The sequence below is a fragment of the Excalfactoria chinensis genome, chromosome 3 (genome assembly GCF_039878825.1).
Source record: "Excalfactoria chinensis isolate bCotChi1 chromosome 3, bCotChi1.hap2, whole genome shotgun sequence".
Lineage (NCBI taxonomy): Eukaryota > Metazoa > Chordata > Aves > Galliformes > Phasianidae > Excalfactoria > Excalfactoria chinensis.
This window is the reverse complement of record NC_092827.1, coordinates 24242561-24267294: the sequence shown is the minus strand read 5'-3', so window position 1 is coordinate 24267294 and position 24734 is coordinate 24242561. Positions and strand designations below refer to the sequence as shown.

Here is a 24734-nt window from a genome sequence, read left to right as displayed (position 1 = left end):
TAAAATTTACCCGTGGTCAATGTTAATTTCGACTGTGTTGCAGATGGTCAACTTCTTTGCAAATCAGGTCCATAATAATAATAATACAATCTGATAGTACAGTACACAAAGATGAAAGCATTTTCATTCAGGCTAGCAAACATTTTTGTGTGCTTGTGTATTTCTTTAAGATATACTTCCTGATCCAGATCTGTAATAAAGCATTAATTTTTCATGATTTGCAAGATGTCCTTCAGGTTTTCATGAAACCATTTATTATTTTCAAATTAATTTCTAAGCTTCCTGCTGTTTAATTATTACAAATAATGTAATAAAGGCATTTTTTCCCACTCTGTAGTACCAGTTTGTATGTGGTAAAGCAACACAAGTAAAAAACATCTCAACTACTGCTAGAGTGGATGATGAACAGTGGTATCAAGTGCAGATTAGGTAAGTGTTATATTTCACTGTTGTCTGTGTTTATAATTGCCACAAAGATTGTCTAAGTTGGACAGGTAGTAAGTTCCAGTGATGTTTTATCTCATTAGTTACGAGTGGTATGTGAATGTGTACAGTGAAAATATTCTATGGCAGTGTGGAATACAACTCTTCCTTGGAAAGAATGTTTCAGATAGTTGGATGGTACTAATTGCATTGTTGACATACTGAAAGGAAATGTATTTATTTTCATCACTATTGTGTGCCTTAGACAAAATTACTAATCAAGCAGAGAAGCTACTATGCAGTAAGTCCAACATGCGTACAGCATAATGCTGGTCCTGTACTATTTTGTTGAAGTAAACTTTTCTTGTTTATTACTAAGTATTGCAAATTGTTTGGAGCACCTTTGATGTGTAGCTGTGATAGAAAGATTTTTAACAAATTTGCTAAATGTCACCCATTTTAGTTACTGAAGATAAGCCATCTGCAAACGATACTCCGCCTCTATAGTGTCAAAATTAACAAAACAAATAGAATTAGAAGTAGTATTACATAATACAAGTTGAAGCGTGGTGAAAATTAGTGATGATATCTTCCTTCTCTGCTTAGAGGGAAGTATTTTACTGCCTCCTTTATTCCACAGAGATCATTACTTTTGTTCACACCAACAATGTTACACTTTTTAATGTTTGCAAATAAACATTCACGTTATTGTCAGGCACTGCTCTCTATCCAGTCCACATAGTTCACCAGAACATTTATGCTGAAAGTAAAATAGCAGCATTGCTGAAATAAAATTTTCATGATGATGGAGCAATAAGAGGACAATATTTTCATCACAGATCTTGGAAAGATTGATAATTTCAGAAAGGATATTGCCCCAAATTAGTTTGTGGTGTTGGCTGCAAAATGGAGCATGTGCCTCAGAGCACTGCCCAGGAGCCTTGTAATATAGTGTGGATATTTACTAAGTCTTATTTTTAATGAAAATCATTGTGCCTATTTTGCACACGTTTGATTTTCTGGGTTTTGTTACAAGTGAATTGAAAACGCAGTACTGAAACCCTGGACATGGACAATATCCCATAGGGACTAGATTTTTGTGGGCCTTGTAAATGGAAAAAAAAAAAAAAAAAAAAAAAAAAAAAAAAAAAAAAAAAAAGTTAAAATGACTCAAACATTGGAAATTTACAAGCTTGTTCTCATTGTGAATATGAAGTTACCTTAGTAGCAATACAGGATGTTCTACTACAATCTTCTTATTTCAGACATCATAAAACTGCCTTTATGAACTCCTTAGTATTTATCTTTTTTGATATTTGGCATCACTATATACTGATAAAGTATCATGAATTGCAGAAACTGGAGATGCTGCAGCTGCAATATGAGAAATTTGTCCTTTTCTTGGTCTATGATGCTCCAGTGAAATAGTCATTTCCATGCTGATAATAATAGTATGATAGCATTTACTTTTTATCTCAAATCACAGTTGGGAATCACTTTAACAAAGCTAGCAGTTTATAAATTGATTACGCAGTACATGTTACCAATAAAACTTCTTTCTTTAAAACGGGTCTATCAAATTTGTATTTCTTCTTTTAATTGACCCTGGCCATTAAGATTAGAAAACTGGTCTAGGTGCTGCATCAGCCTTGACATCATGTGAAAAGGGTGCATTTTTCTCATGAAGTTTGTAATTTGAAATTTTCACTAATTATCTTTAGGGCTTTGGGGGATTGATTGTCTTGGTTTTGAGATGAAGATGTTTTCTGATTCTTCTAATCATGCCGTAATGCAACATATGCTCACTAAAGCTTGTGCTTTACTTGTTTGTTGATGGCTTTTGTGAAGGCCTGAAATAACCCATATGGTGGAAAATATGCTGTATTTTTTACCCTTCAGAATATGCAACAAAGCCCATATTTCCCCTAGGGCTTCTGAGATGGTGAAATACGCAGATAATAAATGAAATTCATAGAAGAAAACTGCAGAAAGTGCTAGAGATCTCTTTCATAGTATGTTGATCTGTGAATGACTCTCTGGATATTTTTTTCATTTTTATTTTTAGAGTAAATTCTTACTTCTTTTTAATTCAAAGATGCCAATCTTTGACCTTGATTCTAACATAACAGCATATAGGTGAAAAGATCATCCAACTGCTGTTTCATGTACTAATGTAAATGCAGTTTATTTAGTGGGAACATGCTTAATTGGCCTACTTTTCAACTGACTGACAAGTGTAAGCTATAATTTATTAACAGCAGTGGCTGTTAATACTAGAAGTGTGCTAATGCTGTAAAGCATACATTCCTATATTCTGTGTTCAATTTTGGGCCCCTCCCTACAAGAGAGATGCTGAGGCCCTGGAGTATGTCCAAAGCTACAAAGCTGGTGAGGTCTGGAGCACAGGCCTTATGAGGTGCAGCTGAGGGAACTGGGACTGCTTAGTCTGGAGAAGAGGCTCCTGAGGGGAGGTTGTAGTGAGCGGAGGGTCAGCCTCTTCTCCCATGTATCTAGTGATAGGACTAGAGGGAATGGCCTTAAGTTGTGCCGGGGGAGATTCAGGCAGTACTTCTCAAAAAGAATGGTCAGACACTGGAACAGGTTGCCCAAGGAGGTGGTGGAGTCACTGACCCTGGAGGTGTTCAAGAAATGTTTGGAAGTTGTGTTGAGGAACATGGTTTAGTGAGAGCTAATTGTGATAGGTGGATGGTTGGACTGGATAATCTTGTAGGTCTTTTCCAACCTTGGTGATTCCATGATTCTTAGTATAATTTCATGCTCTTCATTTTCTGATCACAGAATGGCTTAAGTTGGAATAGATCATAAAGATTATACACTACCAACCCCCTTCCATGGCTAGAGTTGTCACCCACCGGATCAGACTGCCCAAGGCCCCATCCAAACTGGCCTTGAATCCTCCAGGAATGAGGCATTCATTCTCTGGGCATTCTGTATCAGCATCTCAACACCCTCTGTGAAAACAATTGATTCCTAACATGTAATCTAAATCTCCCCTCTTTATTTAAAGCTGTTCCCCTAGTCCCATCACTATCAGGAAAAGTTTGTTTGAACCAAGAGAATCAAAGAAAATTCTGGTTTATGAACTGTTAGATTAAAAACAACTACGAAGCAGAAATGTCTAAACAAGGAAAGTTTTGAAGTTTTAGTAGTTGGAATATATGCTTATGTATTTTTCCAGTTCATTCTACAAACCTGAGCTGTATATTTAGTGAATTAATTTAATTTTAATCCTTTCACAGATAAGTAGAAGGGAAGTTGGACAAATAACATTCCCTCTTGTGACTAATTTTATTCATTACTTTATCTCATAAATACTTGATAATTTAAATTTAGCTTAAAGCACCTTCCTACTTGGAGGTCAAGTGTTCAGAATAAATAATAATGCTTCTTAAGAATAAATGTTCAATCAAAAACCTTTTTCAAGTTATACTCCTTTTTTGACCAAGAACCTAATCCTTCCTAATTTATAACTTAGAGCACTACAGAAATAATGATTTTTTTAGATGCTGGAGATTGGTTACAATTTATATACAGATACAACATCTGTCACGGATTACCTAGATTTACCTGTATCCGTGACAGGGCAGCCGCCCCGTAGGGCCTCCCCTCCCTCCCCTCCCGGGGCCCCGGAAAGGAAGGGAAAATAAAACAGTGGCAGCAATCTAAGGAGGAAAACTTATTTTACTAAATATGATATTGGAATACAATGATTGAGGCTAATAAATCGAACAAAACAGAGAGAGAGAGTCCCCAAAAACCGAGAGGCCTACTGTGAAGTCTAGGCGACACGGCAGGAATGCTTCTCACTCCCTGAGAGTCCGAGAGAGAGAGAGAGTTCCAGCCTGAGAGTGAGATTATAGATGTCCTCCTCCCGTGACTTATCTCTGGCCGCGGCGTCCTCTGGGATATGTAGTTCTTCTCCGAGAGCTGAGCACCTGGGATGCTACTATTCTACGGAACTGGAGTATGGATGATCTATACTGCACATGATGTTATGATGTGGAATATTGACAGCAGCACCACAAAACTATGACATTCCACCCCTTATTCTACATTATTACATCATGATTAATATATATACATATATACACGTATATAAAACTATGATAGCTAACTAATACATTTAAATGTAACATAATTGAATGTATAATTATAATAACTAAAACACACTACACATGCAAATATATACATAGATACATAGAATTATTGACTGCACTCCCCCAGCATCAAATTCCCTTGTGGTACACATTGGACATCCCCATCCTTCTGCATTACCCACCAAGTGCACCCAGGTCCCTGGGCAAAAACAGTTCCACGAACAGGTTTTCCTTTTCCGGAGGCTGGAAGGACCCAAACAGCTTTTCCCAACATGTTCCTTACATGTACAACAGGGACCTTATCTCCTTCTATTGTGTGTAGGGGGCTAGATTGGCTAGGACCATCACGATTGACAGATCCTCTAGTATTGACCAACCAAGTGGCTTCTGCTAGGTGCTTTTCCCAGTGCTTAAATGTTCCACCACCCATTGCTTTCAACATAGTTTTCAACAACCCATTATATCGTTCAATTTTACCAGAAGCTGGTGCATGGTAGGGAATATGATAAATCCATTCAATGCCATGATCTTTGGCCCAAGTATTTATAAGGGAATTTTTGAAATGTGTCCCATTATCAGATTCAATTCTTTCTGGGGTGCCATGCCGCCACAGGACTTGTTTCTCAAGACCCAATATGGTGTTTCGGGCGGTAGCATGGGGTACTGCGTATGTTTCAAGCCACCCAGTAGTTGCCTCCACCATGGTGAGCACATAGCATTTACCACTGCGAGATCGTGGCAAGGTGATATAATCAACCTGCCACGCTTCCCCATATTTGTACTTTTGCCATCGCCCTTCCTCCCAGAGGGGTTTCATCCTCTTGGCTTGTTTAATTATGGCACATGTTTCACAGTCATGAATAACCTGTGCAATAGCGCCCATAGTTAAGTCCACCCCTCGGTCTCTGGCCCACTTATATGTTGCATCTCTTCCTTGATGGCCTGAGGTCTCATGGGCCCATCGAGCCAGAAATAGTTCACCTTTATTTTGCCAGTCCAAGTCGATTTGAGCCACCTCAATTCTGGCAGCTTTATCTACCTGATGGTTGTTTTGTTGTTCTTCAGTAGCCCGACTCTTGGGCACGTGTGCATCCACGTGACGCACCTTTACAACCATACGTTTTGTTCGGGCAGCAATGTCTTTCCAAAGTTCAGCAGCCCAAACAGGTTTACCCCTCCGCTGCCAGTTCTTCTGTTCCCACTGCTGTAACCACCCCCATAAGGCATTTGCCACCATCCATGAGTCAGTATAAAGATAAAGCATTGGCCACTTCTCCCGTTCAGCAACATCTAAGGCCAGCTGGAAAGCTTTTACCTCTGCAAACTGACTTGATTCTCCCTTACCTTCAGTGGCCTCCGCAACCTGTCGTGTGGGGCTCCACACAGCAGCCTTCCATTTGCGATGCTTTCCTACAATACGACATGATCCATCAGTGAACAGGGCATATTTCTTTTCATTTTCTGGTAGCTCGTTGTATGGTGGGGCTTCTTTAGCACGTGACACCTCCTCTGTTGGTGATGTTCCAAACTTTTTACCTTCAGGCCAGTCCATGATCACCTCTAAAATTCCTGGACGATTGAGGTTCCCCATCCGCGCTCGTTGTGTAATCAGCGTAATCCACTTGCTCCAGGTGACATCGGTAGCATGATGGGTGGAGGGAACCTGTCCTTTGAACATCCAGTTCAGCACTGGTAGCCGAGGTGCCAGGAGGAGCTGCGTTTCAGTACCAACTACTTCAGAAGCAGCCCGAACCCCCTCATATGCGGCTAAGATCTCCTTCTCAGTTGGAGTGTAGCGCTCTTCAGACCCCTTATACGCTCGACTCCAAAATCCCAGGGGTCGGCCTCGGGTCTCTCCTGAGGCCCTTTGCCACAAACTCCAAGTGGGACCTTTCTCTCCAGCAGCAGTGTAGAGGATGTTCTTTACATCCTGTCCCGTTCGTACTGGCCCCAAGGCCACGGCACGGGCTATCTCTTGCTTTATCTGCTCAAAAGCCTGCTGCTGCTCAGGGCCCCATGCAAATTCATTCTTCTTCCGCGTTACATGATAAAGGGGGCTTACAATGAGGCTGTAGTTTGGAATGTGCATCCTCCAAAAGCCCACTACACCCAGGAAGGACTGTGTCTCTTTCTTGTTAGTTGGTGGAGACATGGCAGTGATTTTGTCAATCACATCTGTTGGGATGTGACGACGTCCATCCTGCCACTTTATACCTAGAAACTGAATTTCTTGGGCAGGCCCTTTTACTTTGCTTTGCTTAATAGCAAAACCAGCTTGTAGCAGAATTTGGATAATCTTCTCTCCTTTTGTGAAAACTTCCTCTGCTGTATCACCCCACACAACAATGTCATCAATGTACTGCAGGTGCTCAGGAGCACCACCCTGTTCCAATACAGTTTGGACCAACCCATGGCAAATGGTTGGGCTGTGTTTCCACCCCTGGGGCAAACGGTTCCAAGTATACTGAATGCCCCTCCAGGTGAAGGCAAACTGTGGCCTACATTCTGCGGCCAGAGGGATGGAGAAGAAAGCATTAGCAATGTCAATGGTGGCATACCATTTGGCTGCTTTTGACTCCAGCTCATACTGGAGTTCCAACATGTCCGGCACAGCAGCACTCAGTGGGGGTGTTACCTCATTCAGGCCACGGTAGTCTACTGTTAGCCTCCATTCTCCACTGGCTTTACGCACTGGCCATATGGGGCTATTAAAAGGTGAGTGAGTTTTACTGATCACTCCCTGATTTTCCAGCTGGCGAATCAAATCATGAATGGGGAGCAAGGAATCCCTGTTGGTGCGGTACTGCCGCCTGTGCACTGTCTTTGTAGCAATCGGTACTTGCTGCTCTTTTACTCGTAGCAGCCCCACAACAGACGGGTCCTTTGACAGGCCAGGCAAAACAGACAGCTGCTTAATGTTGTCTACAGCAGCTATTCCAAAGGCCCATCGATACCCCTTAGGATCCTTGAAATGTCCCCTTCTGAGGTAATCAATACCCAGTATACATGGAGCCCCTGGGCCAGTCACAATAGGATGCTTTTGCCAGTCTTTACCAGTGAGGCTTATTTCGGCCTCTAATACAGTCAATTCTTGAGAGCCCCCAGTCACTCCAGAAATATGGATTGATTCTGTCCCTTCATGACTGGAGGGCATTAGAGTGCACTGTGCACCGGTATCCACCAGTGCCTTATATTCCTGTGGTTCTGATGTGCCAGGCCATCGAATCCACACAGTCCAATAAACTCTATTATCCCTCTCCCTCCCCTGACTGAGGGCAGGGCCCCTCTATTGGTTACCTGTGATGACTGGAGCAACGGTGCTGGTGGTTGGGATGTTTTGTAGTTCTCTCACCCGTGCTCGTAGTACAGAAGTAGGCTGGTCGTGCCACTTCCTCATGTCTTCTCCGCGGTCACGTAGGTAACGCCACATGGAAACACGTGGTGGAATTGTATTGTTGTTCCTTGCTCGAACTGGAAAACGTGTGCGTCTAATAGCTGAGACTTTTGATGATACAGGGCAGGAGTAGGACTGGAATACTTTGATCAGATCCTTCACTAAACCTGGTGGCTCATACGGGAATTGACCTTCGTCAGTCGTTCCTGATACTACCACGGGATCATTACGATTCGTTGATGGAAACAGTTTCTTGCACATTTCATCTAGTCGGTCTTCTACCCGTGAGATGGCAGAAACTGCGGCGCGCAGTGGGGGGAGCTGCTGTTCGATGTTTTGAAGTGTGATAATCAGTTCAACAACTTGGGGTCTTCTCTGTTGGTCCTCGTATCCTCCAAAAGTTGTTACCAGTGACTGTGCATATCTCTCTGGTGCTGTACTTGTGAGTTTCTGCCACATGTCAGGACCGGTCCTCACTTTCTCAGGATCACGTTCGTTTGGACCAGGGTTGTACAACATTTCCATCATGGCCATTTCCCTCAGGTACTGGATACCTTTCTGGATGGTATCCCACCTAATAATTTTAGGCTTCAAAGCATCCTTGTAGGGGTACCTTTCTCTCACGGCTGCTAACAGTCGCTCCCAGAGAGTGGCATCTCCATCCGAACTTCTGCTAATTCCTCTGTCGACACCTGGGTCTTGGGCAATACTTCCTAGTTGGCGAGCTTCATTACCATCTAGGGACAAGCTGTTGGCCCCACTGTCCCAGCAGCGAAGCAACCAGGCAAGGACACCTTCATTTTGACGCCGTGTAAACTCCTTTCTTGAGCCTTGGATTTCAGTCAGCTTCAGAGGTCGACGATAAGTAATTTCCTCCTCATCATCAGTCTCTTCTTCATGCCTCTTGGTTTTTCTTTTTGCCTTTTTCGGTGCCGATCCAGACGAGGGGCCTGGTTCTTCTGCTGCCTCCTCTGCTTCCCCTTCTCTTCGTTCTAGACGCGTGGACACCCGTTTCCATTTCTTGCCTTCCACAGGGGCAACTGACATTGTTACTGGTGCCTCCTGTGACTGATCAGAGTTGACTTGGGATTTTCCTTTTTTGGCTTGAATCTCAGATCGGAAACTCTCTCTCTCCAGAATAGTATTATACAGAGCACGGTATGCATAAGCCAAACCCCAAATAATGTTTACCTCCTTAGATTTCTGACCCAAGTACTCACTTAATTTCTCAGGGTCCCTCAGGTGTTCAAGAGTGAAATCCCACGACACTGCGGGTCCCCACGCTTCTAAGATTTTTCCTAAACCTTTCCATATTCCCTGCCAGTCAGCATTCTCTGGTTTTGGAGGAGACTTCCGTATAGAACGAATGTATTGGAATACATTCATTGATATTGATAACATGAACAGGAGTATGAGCACTAACTCGGCTATTGAAAAATGTGCGGCAATCTGAGAGTACAGCCTGTACACTGGATTGAGAATCTTGGTGTCTGTAAAATTGTCTATTCCATCTGGGAAGCAAGTGCTTGAAAAATTGACCATTCCATCTGGGATGTAAGTGCCAACATTCAAATTATACCATATCACATATAAATACCAGGCAGGTGTCTCCATCAGTGCCCTTATTAGGTTATATATATACATAATTCCACAGCAAAAAATCATGGGATGGACAAATGGCCAATATGTTGAGAAGATCATAATTGCTTTGAATCCCTTAAACAGAGCAGCTGGAATGGAGAGTAGATTCATAGCTGGTAGTGGCTAGCAGACACTGTGAAAGTCAGAGCCAGCTAGCTGTGCTCTAAGAGAGCAAGAGAATCTCTTTGTTTTCTTTACGAAAGCAAGATAGCAATGCTCAGAGGGTACAGCTACTCCTGAATGTTGACAGTTCGCCTGGAATTTCAAGGTCAAGCTCCCAGGCGCAGAAACGTAAACTTTAGATAGCTCCTTAACGAAAAAAAACTCGTAGCTCTGTAAGAAGCTAAAGGAACAGCAGGAAAAACAGCAGCTTTTGCAATTTTTGCCCCCTTTTGCCCCTTTTATGCCCACTTTTGCTGGCAATCTGCCCGCATCCTCCACCAATAATCTGTCACGGATTACCTAGATTTACCTGTATCCGTGACAGGGCAGCCGCCCCGTAGGGCCTCCCCTCCCTCCCCTCCCGGGGCCCCGGAAAGGAAGGGAAAATAAAACAGTGGCAGCAATCTAAGGAGGAAAACTTATTTTACTAAATATGATATTGGAATACAATGATTGAGGCTAATAAATCGAACAAAACAGAGAGAGAGAGTCCCCGAAAACCGAGAGGCCTACTGTGAAGTCTAGGCGACACGGCAGGAATGCTTCTCACTCCCTGAGAGTCCGAGAGAGAGAGAGAGTTCCAGCCTGAGAGTGAGATTATAGATGTCCTCCTCCCGTGACTTATCTCTGGCCGCGGCGTCCTCTGGGATATGTAGTTCTTCTCCGAGAGCTGAGCACCTGGGATGCTACTATTCTACGGAACTGGAGTATGGATGATCTATACTGCACATGATGTTATGATGTGGAATATTGACAGCAGCACCACAAAACTATGACAACATCTCACTAAAAATCATCAGAATAATTAAAGAATAAGGAGCTTAGATGAGCAAAGTGGTCTATGCATAGGTTGAATGCTGAGAATGTGCTGATGATTTCTGTTGCTGAAGAAATATTAAGAAAAGAAATAGGCATACAGTGAAATTTTACCTGTCCAGTTTGCTTTGTAAGCACTGACTTTTATTTAGTTATTTATTGCTGAAGATTATTTTTGTGTACAAATACCAGAAATCAGGGTTTTTTTGTACTTTGTGTCAAATCATTTATCTTCCATTAATCTCTGGTGTTTTGAAAGTACTAGTTTTTAGGATTTGGGTTTTTTGGTCTTTTTTTTTTTTAAATTTTATTTATTTTCTATCATTTTGTTTTCTCCTTAGTAGAGCTACTTTAGCAAAGCTATTTCTTCTTTGAAGTTTCATTATCGTTAAAAATGAAATTTTTTTATTTGTAAGTTCTGAAACTAATTTTCTTTTCCTTATTTTACAACTACCTTTCTTTTTAGAAGAAAAAGAAACAACATGCCATCTCTTATTGTTTACTACATAGCACTATATTCCCTATATTTCAGATATACTTTCTGAACAATTTATTTATTTGCCAGAGGCTTATCCTCAGGACATATCCTTAGCTTGTTATCTACTTAAGCAGATTTAAATCCTATTCTACTGGGTGTGATCAATACAGTAACTCAACTGCATTCTTCATATTATTAATTTCCCAGAATGCTCATTCTCAGAATAGCCCAAATTGATAATTTTCAAAATAAAGTATTTTTTACATTGATTGACATCTTTTATACATTTGAAATAACTTTTACTTATAAAAATAATAGAATATAATAGTATCATCTTTTTGAATAATTCTAGTTGTTTAGAAAGCATTCATAATATATAGAATCCAGTAGCTTTTTATACACTTAAAAGTCTTCTGCCCTTTGACTTCCTAAATAAATGCAATGATTTTAAATTCTCATTTTTTCATGTGTGGTGCCAATACATATTATACAATATGTAGTTGTGTGTGTGTGTATCATATATATGTGAGATACTGTAAAGGTAGTGAGACACTGGAACAAGAACTGGTGAGGCATTCAAGGCCAGGCTGAATGGGGCTTTGAGCAACCTGGTCTAGAGGGAAGTACCTCTGCCTATAGCAGGAGGTTGGAACTAGGCAATCTTAAGTGTCCCCTCCAACCCAAATCATTCTATGATTCTATGTACGTATTATGGAAATAAGAGCATATATACCAGACATAACAAAGAAAGCTTACAGAAACATGCTTTCTCACTCCAATCTGTAGGAGGGAGGCAAGGTTCTTTGATATGTGTATACCCGGCGTGAGATTAAGAAGCAACAGTTCAAATGTTGGTCCAACCAGTTTATTAAAGTCCTAGCCATTTTAGGGAGATGGGGAAGGGAATGTTGGCAGTAGGAACGGTAGGAAATATAATCTGTGTAGAGAGCAAAAAAAACTACTGTGGGTCCAGCGAGGTACACAGTAGGTCCGTTGATCTCAGGAACTCATCTGATCACCGCGGGGGATGGGAGAAAGCCAGGAAACTCTGCAGCAAGCTGGCCTCGGGGGTTCTTCCGAAGAGGTTTTTCCCCTCAGGGAATTCTCCATCAAAGGTGTCTTTGGGAGTTTGTCTCCAAAGTTCCCAGTTTAGCAAGAGCCTTTTATCCCCCATTTCTATGGTATTTTCTTTCTTCTTCTTTGAAGTTTGAGGATTACAGCTGAGCATTTTTGGGAATGTATCTCGAGCAAACACTGAACTTCTAAACAAGCAGGAAACACTCTTTGTAAAATGGTTTTAAACCAACTTTTGTGACATTCCTGGCCCACAGATAAGCAACCAAGGAGTGGTGCCTCTCTTGCCAGACACAAGCATTATTGCCTTCTGCAGTGGTCTGCTCCTTCAAGCAGCACCCCTGAAAAAGACTGCTTGTCCTGTTTCTGCTTATCTTTGCAATCATAAGCAGAGATACTGTGTCACGATATCACCCACCATTCACCCTCCTAGATAGTTAGCAATTGCCAGTCAGAGTCTTATCATCAGAAAGGCCTCATGAAGCAAGCTTTGAGACAACAGAAGAAGAAGAAAAAAAGAAGAAGAAAAACAGTTCTGTCCCTCACACATACAAACAAACAAAAAATACCTAACAGTGTAACATTTAAAGATATTTAATAAAACTTTTTCCCTCCATGGATAATCATTCAATACTACAGAATATGATATCACAGGCTACTATTTTTACCTAAGATAAAATATTTAAAATTTCTTGGGTTTGGAGTTGTAGGCTAGAAGGGGTCACTCATGGTGATGTCGTCTATGTCAGAATTTTGATCAGAATTTTGTTCATAAAGCTATAGACTTTGTTTAAATCAAACTCCTTTTGTTCTTAAATATTTTCCTAAGATACATCCCACTGTGGTGATCTCTGCCTAAAAACCATGGTTCTGCTGAGGAATTTATATATCCAAATAATTCCAGCTGGCAAGCCCTATCCTGTGCTTCACTGAAAGAATGAAAAAAAGATGGATAAATATTCAATTTGGGCCCTGCTAACCCTGTGTCTCTTAGACATGTAGCACCAACTGGGTGCACAGTGGCAGACATCTCTAATTCACTCTTGCTTCAGTGTTTTGGGCTAGTTTTTGTTTTTTTTCTTTCTAACCTGCTAGGTATGCTTTCCCTACAAAACTCAAGCTTTGCTACTTGAGTGATATCATGGAGAATGGAAAAACAAAATTAATTAGCCAGTTCTGTCCTGGGAGAAAAGTGCTGTTAGACACTGCACATTGCATCCAGAAATATGCCATATAAGTCTTATAAAAATCATTGTACTGAGGCAGCATGAGTATTTGAGACATGATGCAAGCCATCCTTTTCTCCCTGAAAAAAAAATAAATAAATAAAAAATAAAAGAGAAATACAGAAAGAGTGGGACAAGCAGTATAGCTGTCTTGTTTACTCAGACAATTCTGTGAGAATACTATACGCTAGTATGCTTCTACTAAGTGAGAAGGGAGCTGTCTTTCTACTTTATCCTGAACAATCTACTTTCAGTTGGAGTCATCTGGAGGGAGGGAGGTTGCTCCTTTCTGAAAGCAAATAAGCTTTGCTTCCCTGAAGGACAGGATGGAGATTGCAGAGTCTGCAGCAACAGAATACTGAAGGAAAAAAAAAAAAAAAAAAAAAAAAAAAAACTTTCTGTAGGAAGCAAGTACTAAGCAAGTACTAAGATGACCCTTGTGGACCCTTGTGAGAGGGTGAAAGGAAAGTTTGTTCAGGACCAACAGCATGTAATAAATAATCTGTTCAAGTCAGATAATAAATTTACTTTCAAACCTTCTATTTAATCTATCACACTTAGTTCTACATTTTCATTATTGAAAATGTTACCTTTTCAAAATCTGGTTATTTTATGCTCTAAACAAAGCACACCTTTAAAGAATGAGCTCCTTTTATGTCTTTTTGAATGTGACTACAGTGAAAGACCAACAGTGCCAAGTCCCACTTGACAGACTTTTGGCCTCAGGGAGACTTGTTTTTTCTATGTTTAGGCTGCTTTGTTCTTTTCTTTCTTTTCTAGCTATGTAACCAGAGCTCATATAGAGAACTGATCCAGTCAAAAATACATACTACCTTTGTTTTCAGCTGAGCGATTTCCTTAATACAAATTGCTGTGCAAAGAAGAGAGAAGGAATATATGAATGTCCATGGAATAAAGGCTGGAACTTAGCTTTTGCCTGAACTGCCAGTCAGAATATACATACAGATGGACTGGAAGTGCCTGTGAGATGACCCAGGTTCCACCATATCTACAGTGCATGTCCCCAGTCCTTTCAGCATTTTCCCAAAATGCTAGGTTAAATCTCATCTTGTTATAATGAGCAGCTTAACTTTCAGAGCCAAGCTTTCTTTGAGGAAAAAAAAATATATATATCATGCTGTTATGCATCTAATGTTACATAGATATTCTCATTTATGATACAATTTAGTTCTGCATTACTGGACCTCTCAGAATGCCCTTTCCCTTTCTGAAGTCTCTACAACAAGTGCTTTATTTGTTCAACAAAAGCTCAGATTTCACAGACAAAGAAGGAATAGTGGAAATGGATAGAGAAATGATTACAGAGGAAACTGGAATAAGTATTTTCAAATCCTGTACTCAGTTTCTCGAAAATGAGAATACTGGAAGTAGATTTTCTCCTTGCATATGCATCTTAGAAAATTTGCACTGATCAATTTTTCAAAGAAAAAAAAATATTGAAAATAAAGCTGGTACAATTATGACAAACCTAATGATCATAAAGTAAAGGAAGTGTTTTTTATTCAAAATATTTCATCTGAAGTACTTTTCCTTTAGTTAGTTTGTTATTAATGTGATTGTCAGTTTCTTACTCAGTCTTTTATAGTAGAATCATGGAATCATTAAATTTAGAAAAGTCCACTATGGTAATCTAGTCAAACCATCAACCCACCACCAGTATTGTGCATTAAACCCTTAGGGACGGTGACTCTATCACCTCACTGGGCAGTTCATTCCAGGGCCTGACTGCTCTTTTGGAGAGGAAACTTTTCTTAATATCCAACCTGAACCTCTTCTGGTGCGTCTTGAGGCCATTCCCTCTTATCCTATCATAAGTTATGCAGAAGAGGCTGACCTCCACCACACTGGAGCCTTCTTTCAGATAGTTGTAGAGGGCAATAAAGTCTCCCCTGAGCCTCCCCTACTCCAAACTTTATAATCCCAGTCCCCTCAGCTGCTCCTTATAAGACTTGTGCTCCAGTCTCCTCACCAGCTTCATTGACCTTCTCTGAACATGATCCAGGGCCTCAAAGTCTTTGTGTTAGTGAGAGGCCCATAACTGAACTTAGTACTAAGGCTGCAGCCTCACCAGAGATGAGTACAGGAGATGAAATACTAAGTGCATGCTAACTATAACAACAACTGAGTTTTATGTTTTGGCAGCAGGAGCTTTTATCTTCTTAGTATTAAAAAGTACATTTGTTTACAGTTAAATATGTGTATTTTGGTTTGCATCAATATAATGCAATATAATGTAGAGAAAAGGCTTATCTAAAATGAAAAACATTTGAAGATCAAAGCTCAATATTTTACAAATATACAATATTTTACAAATATTCCACAAAGAAGGATTATATCATACAAGTCCACACAGAATAAGGAAATGCATTTCTAACAATTTAATTCAATACAATGGATTTAATTATAACAAATTGTTCCTAATAACAGTTAATAACAAGTTAATGCAGCCAATTAGTTTGATACAAACTGTTGTTTTGTAACCTGCAGGATAAATGCTCATTTAATCACACATCATCTTAGATACAAATCATATAATACAGCTTTTCAGAACTCTGCCATCAAAGAAAATATTCAGAAGTTAAAATTTAGGACCATCAAAGTGGTCAAATAATACAATACAGAAATAGCCAAAGACTGACAGATTTATTTTTTCTCTACTGAAGTCTACAGTGGTAAGTAAAATCATCTGAAAGAAATTTTCAGGACTTGAGACCAATTGACGTGTCTGAGACCAAGTCTTTAAAATACTTCTTGTAGAACACATAGGAAACATTTGAAATAAAAAATAATTCCTCAGCTATGCTAACCAGTGAACTTTTTTAGTCTCGGAATGGAAGGTGACAGCTAGAGGAGTTGCAGCATTTACAGGAGAAGTGTGATAAGTTGGTGAAAATATGGCTAATTGTGTGTCAGGACCTGAGCTCACATTGGAAACATAATTAGTAATAAGTAAATAAGTGTTTAAAAATAAATTAATAAAAGTTAAAAGAATGAGGGAACCATGTTTATATATAACTGTATTTGTTCACTGCTTAGAATATGAGACATGAGCAAGCCTCTAAACCCATCCCAACCCCCACCCCTCTTCCACATTGTTAGAGCAATTTACTTGATGCTTTGTCTTTAGTTTCTTTGTCCTTTCTTATTTACTTAGTTCACTGTACAAGTCCAGATTAAGAAATCAGCCCCGGGTCCAGGAAATAAGTCTCCTGTCAGAAGGAACAAGAAGAATGCATGTTGTTGACTCTGTGTTTCATCTGCAACATTAGAGCATGTTACCTTGATGCCTCAACAGGGAATAATCAGGACCAACATATGTGAGGAGTCTGAAATGATGCATCTTACTGCAAAGGGAAAAATGTAATAATTCTGAGAGTAACTGATGCTTCCTATCTAAATAAATTTACTGGGGTAATGTGAATGTAATGGTATGTGGAAGGAGAGTGACAGCTCCTGTAAGGTTATCTGGTCAAGGACCTCTTTCTAAGCCACAAGAGATAAGAAGAGAGGGACAGCGACCCAAAGCTGACCTACAGGTAATAAAGAAGGCAGTGATAGGAGACAAACCTGACCACTCATTCTAATTGATGAGGGTATGTGAGAGCTTGGGAATGTTCATTACAGCAAGGTTATCTGGTCAGGGACTATGTCAGCTTGGAAACTGCAGCAAAAGGAAGAAGCCAGAAACTAAATATGCCAAGACATAGACCTAATACAGCAATCTTAGAGACAATAATGAGAAACAAACCTCCAAAACATGCTAATTGATGGGCACATCAGGAAACTGCGGGTGCCTCTTCCAGGAAGAACTCTCTGGAATTTACAACTCCTGAGATTCTGAACATGGAGATTGGGAGAAGTGTCAGCTACTGAACAGGATGGGGGTCTTTAACCCCCAGCCATTGGGTAAGGGGGAAGAGCTGTGGTACTACCTGATTTAGGCTGCTGGAGGGGGACCAATGGAATGTTGGGAGGAAACAGGAGTTTTCTTTGATTTTTTAATTTTTATTTTTTCAGGATAGCAAATTGATAAAGTAATGTTTAAACAAAAAGATAATTAAATATGTTTTTGAGCTTTACTTTATCAATTGCTTTTGACAATATTGAAAAAATTCTCTTTTTTTTGTTTTGTTTTGTTTTGTTTTGTTTGTTTGTTTGTTTTTGTTTTAAAATATTTGATAATAAAACTTCCATTCTTGCAGTCCCCAGCTCATGTTTAACAGAACTGTTTGCAGATCCACTGTTATTTTTGTTTAATGGGCTGAATGATAAGATTACATCCTAAATGTTTCAAAGGTAATTAGTGAATTGTTTACTGTTGGTCACATTCAAAGTGAAATTGCTAGACAGGTAAAAGTTTCAGTCTTGTTTCTAGAACAAGAGCTTTAGCTTTCATACTGGGAGAAGAAAACACAGATCAAAAAAGCTTTACAATATTTTTTGTGGGCATCCCCTTTTCCCTCCTGCACTTCCTCCATTTGTTTACTACCTTTTTACCATTTTGTGATAAACCCAAGCAGGTAATTTAATCTTCACTGACAAATATTAGCAAGTAAAGACATCATGTAAAAGAATTTGCATTTCATGCAGCTATTGCAATGTTTAGGTACCTTTTCCCAATAGTCATCAAATGATTATCTGACCTTTCCATTCTTCCAACCTGGGAGGCATCAGCCAATGGATTTAATACTGTTTAGACAGACCTTAACTTTGAGTGATGAGTAATAGGCCTGTGTTTAATCATTGCATTTACGTAAGTACAATTGAGAAATCTGTGAACTGTTACCTTTGGATTGGACCGAGGTACAATTACTGGTAGCTTACCAAGCAAAAGTGCTTGATTGTTGCTGTGTGCATTTCCATATTTATAATTATGCAAAAAGCTCTATCTTCTTACCTGACCTTTAAAGCACCCAACATGCTGATCGTAGAAAAAGTATTTTAAAAGCTTGATGGAAATTTTGTAGAGTGCATATGCAACCCGGTGATTGTATCATCAGCGAATGCTCAACAATAATGGTTTTAGGTTGTTATTCTAATTTGGCCAGACCTTGCTAGATTCAATCAAGCACAATCAAAGGTGCACGGCTGCCATTCTAACAAGCTTAGGACTAGGCAGCTCACACACTAATGAATTGCATTAACTTGTTTTCTGACATAGAGTACTGGAAATTAGTTTCAGAGTATGTTTATATCTGCATACAAAAATCCCTCTGCAAATTCATCATATAAGCTAACAAATATCTCCAAAGCTACTGTGAAAAGAACTATATTTTTAAATTGAATGCTAGTGTAACAGAAATACCACATGGTCATATAACCATTTACAGTGTTAGCATCCCAAAATATGTAGAGGAAAAATTGTAATTAAAAAAAGAATAATAATAATTTAAAAAAGCTAAGTGATCAGCTTTTTTCATTCAACGTACCTGTAAATGAGTTTAGAAAATAAAATGAAATAACCTCTTCCTGTCAGTTCTGCTCCTAACCCTCTTTCATTCCAGTCCTAAATTAGGGTGCATTAAAATATCTGATATAAAATATTTCAGAAAGATTATTATACTGTTATTATCCCTTTATTGATAAGTATTATGCCCCAGAAGAAACTGTAGTTATTTAAAACTCACTGATTTTTTTTTTCCTTAGAACTCACACCAAAGCTTTCTGCTGTAGAATGAATTTATTCAGAATGTCACACTGGGTTTCAGCCATGGGTAAAACAGCTTGATTGTTGCAAACAGAACCACTGAGAGTGCATATATGAAATTACGTGCATTTATCAGCAAAATTCCATTGAAAGCAAGTAATGAAAACTATGTGCAGTAGAACATTCTGCATTTGCTTATCTACAAAACATGTGAGGAAGACATTCCTCTCCTTGATTGCAGTTCTGGTTGCAGTTAGCTATTAATTAATAAATTAATTAATAAATTTCATAAAACTTTCTAAAAACTGATGATAATTTTATTATTATTATTATTATTATTATTATTATTATTATTATTATTATTATTATTATTATTATTATTATTATTTCAGCAACTGAGTTTTTCAGTTGACTTTTTGAACGCAAAATTAAAAGCCCCTTTTTATTTTTCTTATGTTTATTTAACTAACAAAGCAAACTTCATGCTTTTCCTCTGAAGTTATTTGCTGTGAGATAGAAGATATTTTGTTTGCCTGCAAAAACTTTTACAGTCCTTTCTGTTAAAAGGCTAATACCACATTCATATTTTTTCTCTTTAAGTGTCACAAGAAATAGAATTGTGCAGACAATAAACAGATTGTTGTTTACAAATTTTGCTAGTGTGAACTCTCCACCCTCTCAATAGAAGAAGACAGAAAACCGTGCCAGATGATATATGTATGGGAGAGCCTTTGTGCATCATCTGAGAGAAGATAATGAAGAAACTTCACTCCATCCTTTTTGTCTAAGTTTCAGAAACTGATTTGGCATTATTGAAAGTAAACTGAATTTACACTTTATCTATACCATCCTATCTAAATGGCACACTCTTACTTTCAGAGCTTTGGCTGATAAAAGCTACTTTTACTGAGGTTATTTTTTTTAGGCACCTGTACTGCAAAGGCATTTGAATTATTTTTACACGTACATCTGATTGAGCTCTGATTTTCTGACATAGAGCTTTACCAGAACTCTTCTGTTTAATGAGAGAAGAGGCTGGTAGAAATTGCTAACTTGTGGGCTTTTGTTTTGTCCTCAGTCTTAGGAATGATGCTTTTGAAAATAAGCATTACAGATTATAATAGGTCTGTTCTCTGTAAAATGCAGTTTATTTTAAATTGCTTTTCTGGATTATCTTTTTTGGTATGATAAAAGAAAGGATATTTACAATAATTTAGTTAATTAGATGTCTTTCTGTGAAATGAAAAAATCTTATTAGTATTGTGAAATGTTGTTTAACTTTTTTTTATTCAGCCACTATATGTTTTGACTTTTTTAGCAATTATACTGCTTAGATTTACTATGTTTTCATTTTAATGGAAGTTCAAAATCCAAAGACACGCCAGCTTACAGCTTGTTAAACAGCTTGTTTTATGTTTATGGTTTTTATTACCAGAACAGCTATTTGTTTGATTTTCTTTCCTCATTGATTTTAGTAAAAGCTTGTTGGCACTTTACCCTACCAGGCAGCTCAGCACCACACTGCCACCAATTCACTCTCCCCAAGTGAGATGGGGCAGAAAATTGGGAAGGTAAAAGTGCGTGAACTTGTGTGCTGATATGAAGACAACTTGCAAGGCAAAGCAAAACAAGGAATGCATTTGCTAACTGTCTATTAGCAGGCAGGTGCTCAGTCACTCCCAGGAAAGCAGTGATCAGCTTGTGTAATGCTTTATTGGGAAAATAAATACCATTATTATTAATGTAGTTCCCTTTCTCTTCTTTCTCTTTCTTCCCCCTGTTTTTGTTGTTGTTGTATTTTGGTTTTTATTTTTCTGAGCATGATGCTGTTTGTATGGAAAATCCCTTAGGCCAATCTGGATCAGCTGTCCTGGTGCTGTCCTTTCCCAGCTCCTTAGGTAACTCTAGCTCTTCACTGTCATGGCAGCACAAAAAACTGAACAGTCCTTTGATCTTTGTCAGCACTGCTCTGTTAAAGAGAAAAGCTGTGTATTATCACAGCTATTTTCATCAAAAATGCCAAATACAGCAGCATATCAGCCTCTATGATGATAATAAACTCAGCCAAAACTGTGAGACAGCCTATTTGTTAGATTAACAGTAATGCAAACTATGTATATTGGTAAAATGTCCCTACTTCTAATTTTGTGCAGGCAAAGCATGGTACCGTGTGAAGCAGAAATGTTGATCCTGGAGATATCTGCCAAGACAAGAACGCCTAGCAATTTCCAATCCAGTATGTATGGGCTTGAAACGGGATCCATATTTGTTGGTGGTTTGCCTTATTCTTCTGCAATAAAACAGGTATTTTAATTGTTATTTATTTTAAGATGTTTGATATTTCAACCGTGGCATATGAATACAATATAAATGGAGGTATATACAAAAAATAAGAATTGTTTACACACTTTTGGGGATTATGCCTAGAGTTTTGCTGGTGTCTGGATCCTCAGCAAGTGAACTGAACGGAAATGGCAGTATGACTCAAGCTGCAATCCTATTTGCCTTAAGTAGACAGAGTTAGGGAAGAAATATGAGCAAATTTAGAGGTACCTGGTAGCTGCATTTTATGTGGAAAGTCTAACAGCATTGAATTTTCCATCCAAAGAGGACCTCTGCTTTTGTCCTGCTCACAGAAAGATGTTTCTGAAAATGAAAGAAATGAAAGATGTTTCTGAAAATGAAAGAGTGTGCTAACCTGTGGAACAGCAGTCAAGGCTGACAAGAGCAGTACAGGAACTTGAGATTGTGGGGCTATGTTTGTAGAACAAGTTGGGTGTATGTGGGTGTGAGATGTAATATGGAGTGAGACTAGAACAGAAGTGGGGGAGAAGTAGCTATAAAAATAGTGATGAGAGTACATACAGGAACATATTGAGGGCTGGAGAGAAGTGGATTACTACTGAATTATTGTTGCAGAGGAATTCAAGTAGGGTAGTCACAATAATGGATATCAGTGAGTGACTACTAATATGGGCAGGATGGATGTAGACATGGCATGGGTTTTTTGATCTCTTATCTGTTTGCAAAAGATCAGGCCAGCTGGCAACTGGTAGGAGAAGCTTCACCCACTGGTGAGAAGGGGTTTTAAGATGGGAGTTGGGAAGGTTCATTCATAGAGCTTTAAACTGGGTATGAACAAGGGTGGGGGTGTAACTGGGGTCAATAGAGCAGAGCCTGTATGTAACGTCCCAGTGGACATCTCAGCAGACTGGAGACTGGCAAATATGAAGCCCATCTTTAAAAAGGGCTGGAAAGATGATCCTGGCAGCTACAGGTCTATCAGCCTCACCTTGGTACCTGGGAAGATTATAGAATGGATAATCTTGGGAGCTATCACAGACCACTTAAAGGTCAACCAGGGGATCAGGCCCATTCAGTGTGGGTTTACAAATGGTAGATCCTGTCTGACAAACCTGACTTCATTCTATGACAGTGTGACAAGCTTAGTGGATGAGAGTAAGGCTGTCAGTGTGGTCTACTTGGACTTCAGTAAGGCCTATCTAAGTAAGGACACTGTCTCCCACATTATCCTCATAGTGAAGCTGGCTTATTTTACTGTGTTAGTTGTTTATAAAATTAACTTACTAGAGGTATGCAGCCTCAATAAATATTCTAAACTAACAAAAAAGACAAAGCCATTATTTGCAAAGTTATTTGATTTTGGCTAAAGTTAATGTTTGGAGGGATCTCCCTAAGAAACAACAAAGGAAACTTAGAATTTCAGTCACTGGAGTGTTATTTAGAAGAAAATAAAGGAGCAACTTATTTGAGGGTTATATTTAATTCTGTGTGTGTGTGAATAGGAAGTCTGAGACAGTAAATAGCTCCTCATCAGTCAGTTTCAATAAAAAGTCCGGAACAAAAGCTTTACATTATGCAAGTTAAAATAGCAATAAAATACAGTGGCTACAGGTAATTTACTGCTAAAATTTATTGCTTGGATGTGTCTCAGACTCATATCAACATGAGCTTCCTTTCTTTAAGTATATGACAGTTTGATAGATTCTTCTACTTTTAATGCAGGATTAATAGGTGAAATGTTATGATCTATGTTTTTTATTCAGAAGAAGTAATAACAGCATTGTGCAACATGTAAGTGCTCAAGCCATTGATACTTTACCTCAGTAGTTAGAAAGTATTTATTCATATAAATTTCCCAAAGGTAAAAATGTATCTTAGACTCTCAGTTGCCTCGCTGGTTCTGCATGAAGCTATTTTGCAGCTCACTGCTTGTTGCTTCTTATTACCTATGCAATTTATTTTCCTTCATTTTCCTTTTTCCTTTGTGATTCCTTGTGTTCATTTTAATTTTTTTCTTACTGGTTAAGTTTGTGTTTTCTTGGCTTTCTCATCAAGGTGTGTTGTCTGTAAGTCACACGCAGTCTTTAAGGACTATACTTGTCGTTTCTGTCAGACAATGGAAAACAGTCTGCCCAAATTCTCTTTATTTTGACTGCTCGTTCCCAGCAATAGAAAAACCACTCCAGGAAGTTTCTTTCTCATCAGATTTGACAGAGGAAGTTTCTACTATAAAACCTTCATCATCCCCAAAACAGAAAAGGCCTGGTTTTGACCTTGATCCAGCATTTTGCTTCTGAGGAGGATTCTGCTCCAGCTGTGACTCAGCTCTTCCTGGCAAATGCTCTAACTGCTCTTTGAGTCAAGTCTCATAATGACCCTTGTGATATCTGTGGTATCTGCCTAATTATACATTGTCTTGTTTTAGATGAGCTCAATCTCTCACTGGAGTAGTTCACTCTGCTGTTGGCTCTCTACTGTCCAAAACTGTCTAAGTTGTAAAGAACAGTAACTTCAGACCTTACACTTCAGCTGATCATTTTAACTGATGCCAGTTCATGTCTAACAGGAATTTCTATCTGCAATTGCCAGAACTGTTGACACAGTATTTGTTTGTCCATATTTCTGTAACAGGCCCACACTATCTTATTGACTTCAGTGTGAGACTTCTTTTGCTTTCTTTATGATTGAAGTTTGATATGATCACTGCAGCCCTCAGGGTAAAAGTTTGTTTCCTCTGAGAGTTTCCAGGAATGTTGTTTCCCTCTTGGATGTCTATGCACTTTTTTCAGTTGGCACATTTGTTATTTTATGTTGCTTAGAGTGCCCTCAACATTTAAGGTAAGGTGCAAAAATTACTCCATGCCTTTTATTCTCAAAGAGTTGAAGATTTCATTTCCAAAAATGAAGGGAGATTCCTTTCCTTACCTTGACTACTTTCCCTTTTGGTCTTGCATACCAATGAAGGGATACACTTTGATACTTCTTTTGAGGGTGTTTGTTGGAAAGTTTGGATGGGGAATCAAAGGGTAGTTTAAGAACTACGGAGTAATTACTGTTGTTCTGTGTGTTCTCACAGAGGTTTTGAGACTTCTCTGAACCTGATTGGTATTCTGCCCAGGATACGCTATTTTGAACGGAAATATCAGTAAACAAAAAGATAATACTTTAGGCTAGAAGGCTGGATTAGCACCAACTATGCATGTTTCCACTGCTCAGGGTAATAGAAGTCATTGTGCACTATGAACAGAAGATTGAATTTCCTTTCTAACCACATACAACTGATTTCCCTGGCTGCTGCCATGGTTTGGGAATGCAGAGATTATAGCAGTGCAGAGAACAGATATATTACTCTCAAGGCAGCAGTATGTTTTAAAAGAACATTTGTGGCATCAAGGAAAGCAATGTTATAACACTCAATAGAATTTTTATT

The 24734-nt window shown here is 38.9% G+C and overlaps 1 protein-coding gene across 1 annotated transcript in view; it reads left to right on the top strand.

Moving 5' to 3' along the window:
- The window catches only part of EYS (eyes shut homolog), a 710358-nt gene that overhangs the window by 440131 nt on the left and 245493 nt on the right, over positions 1-24734 (top strand). Inside the window, exons 33-34 of the mRNA XM_072333503.1 lie at positions 338-429; positions 21154-21304. Of these exons, the coding sequence (XP_072189604.1) occupies positions 338-429; positions 21154-21304 (243 nt within the window). The remainder of the gene's footprint in view (positions 1-337; positions 430-21153; positions 21305-24734) is intronic.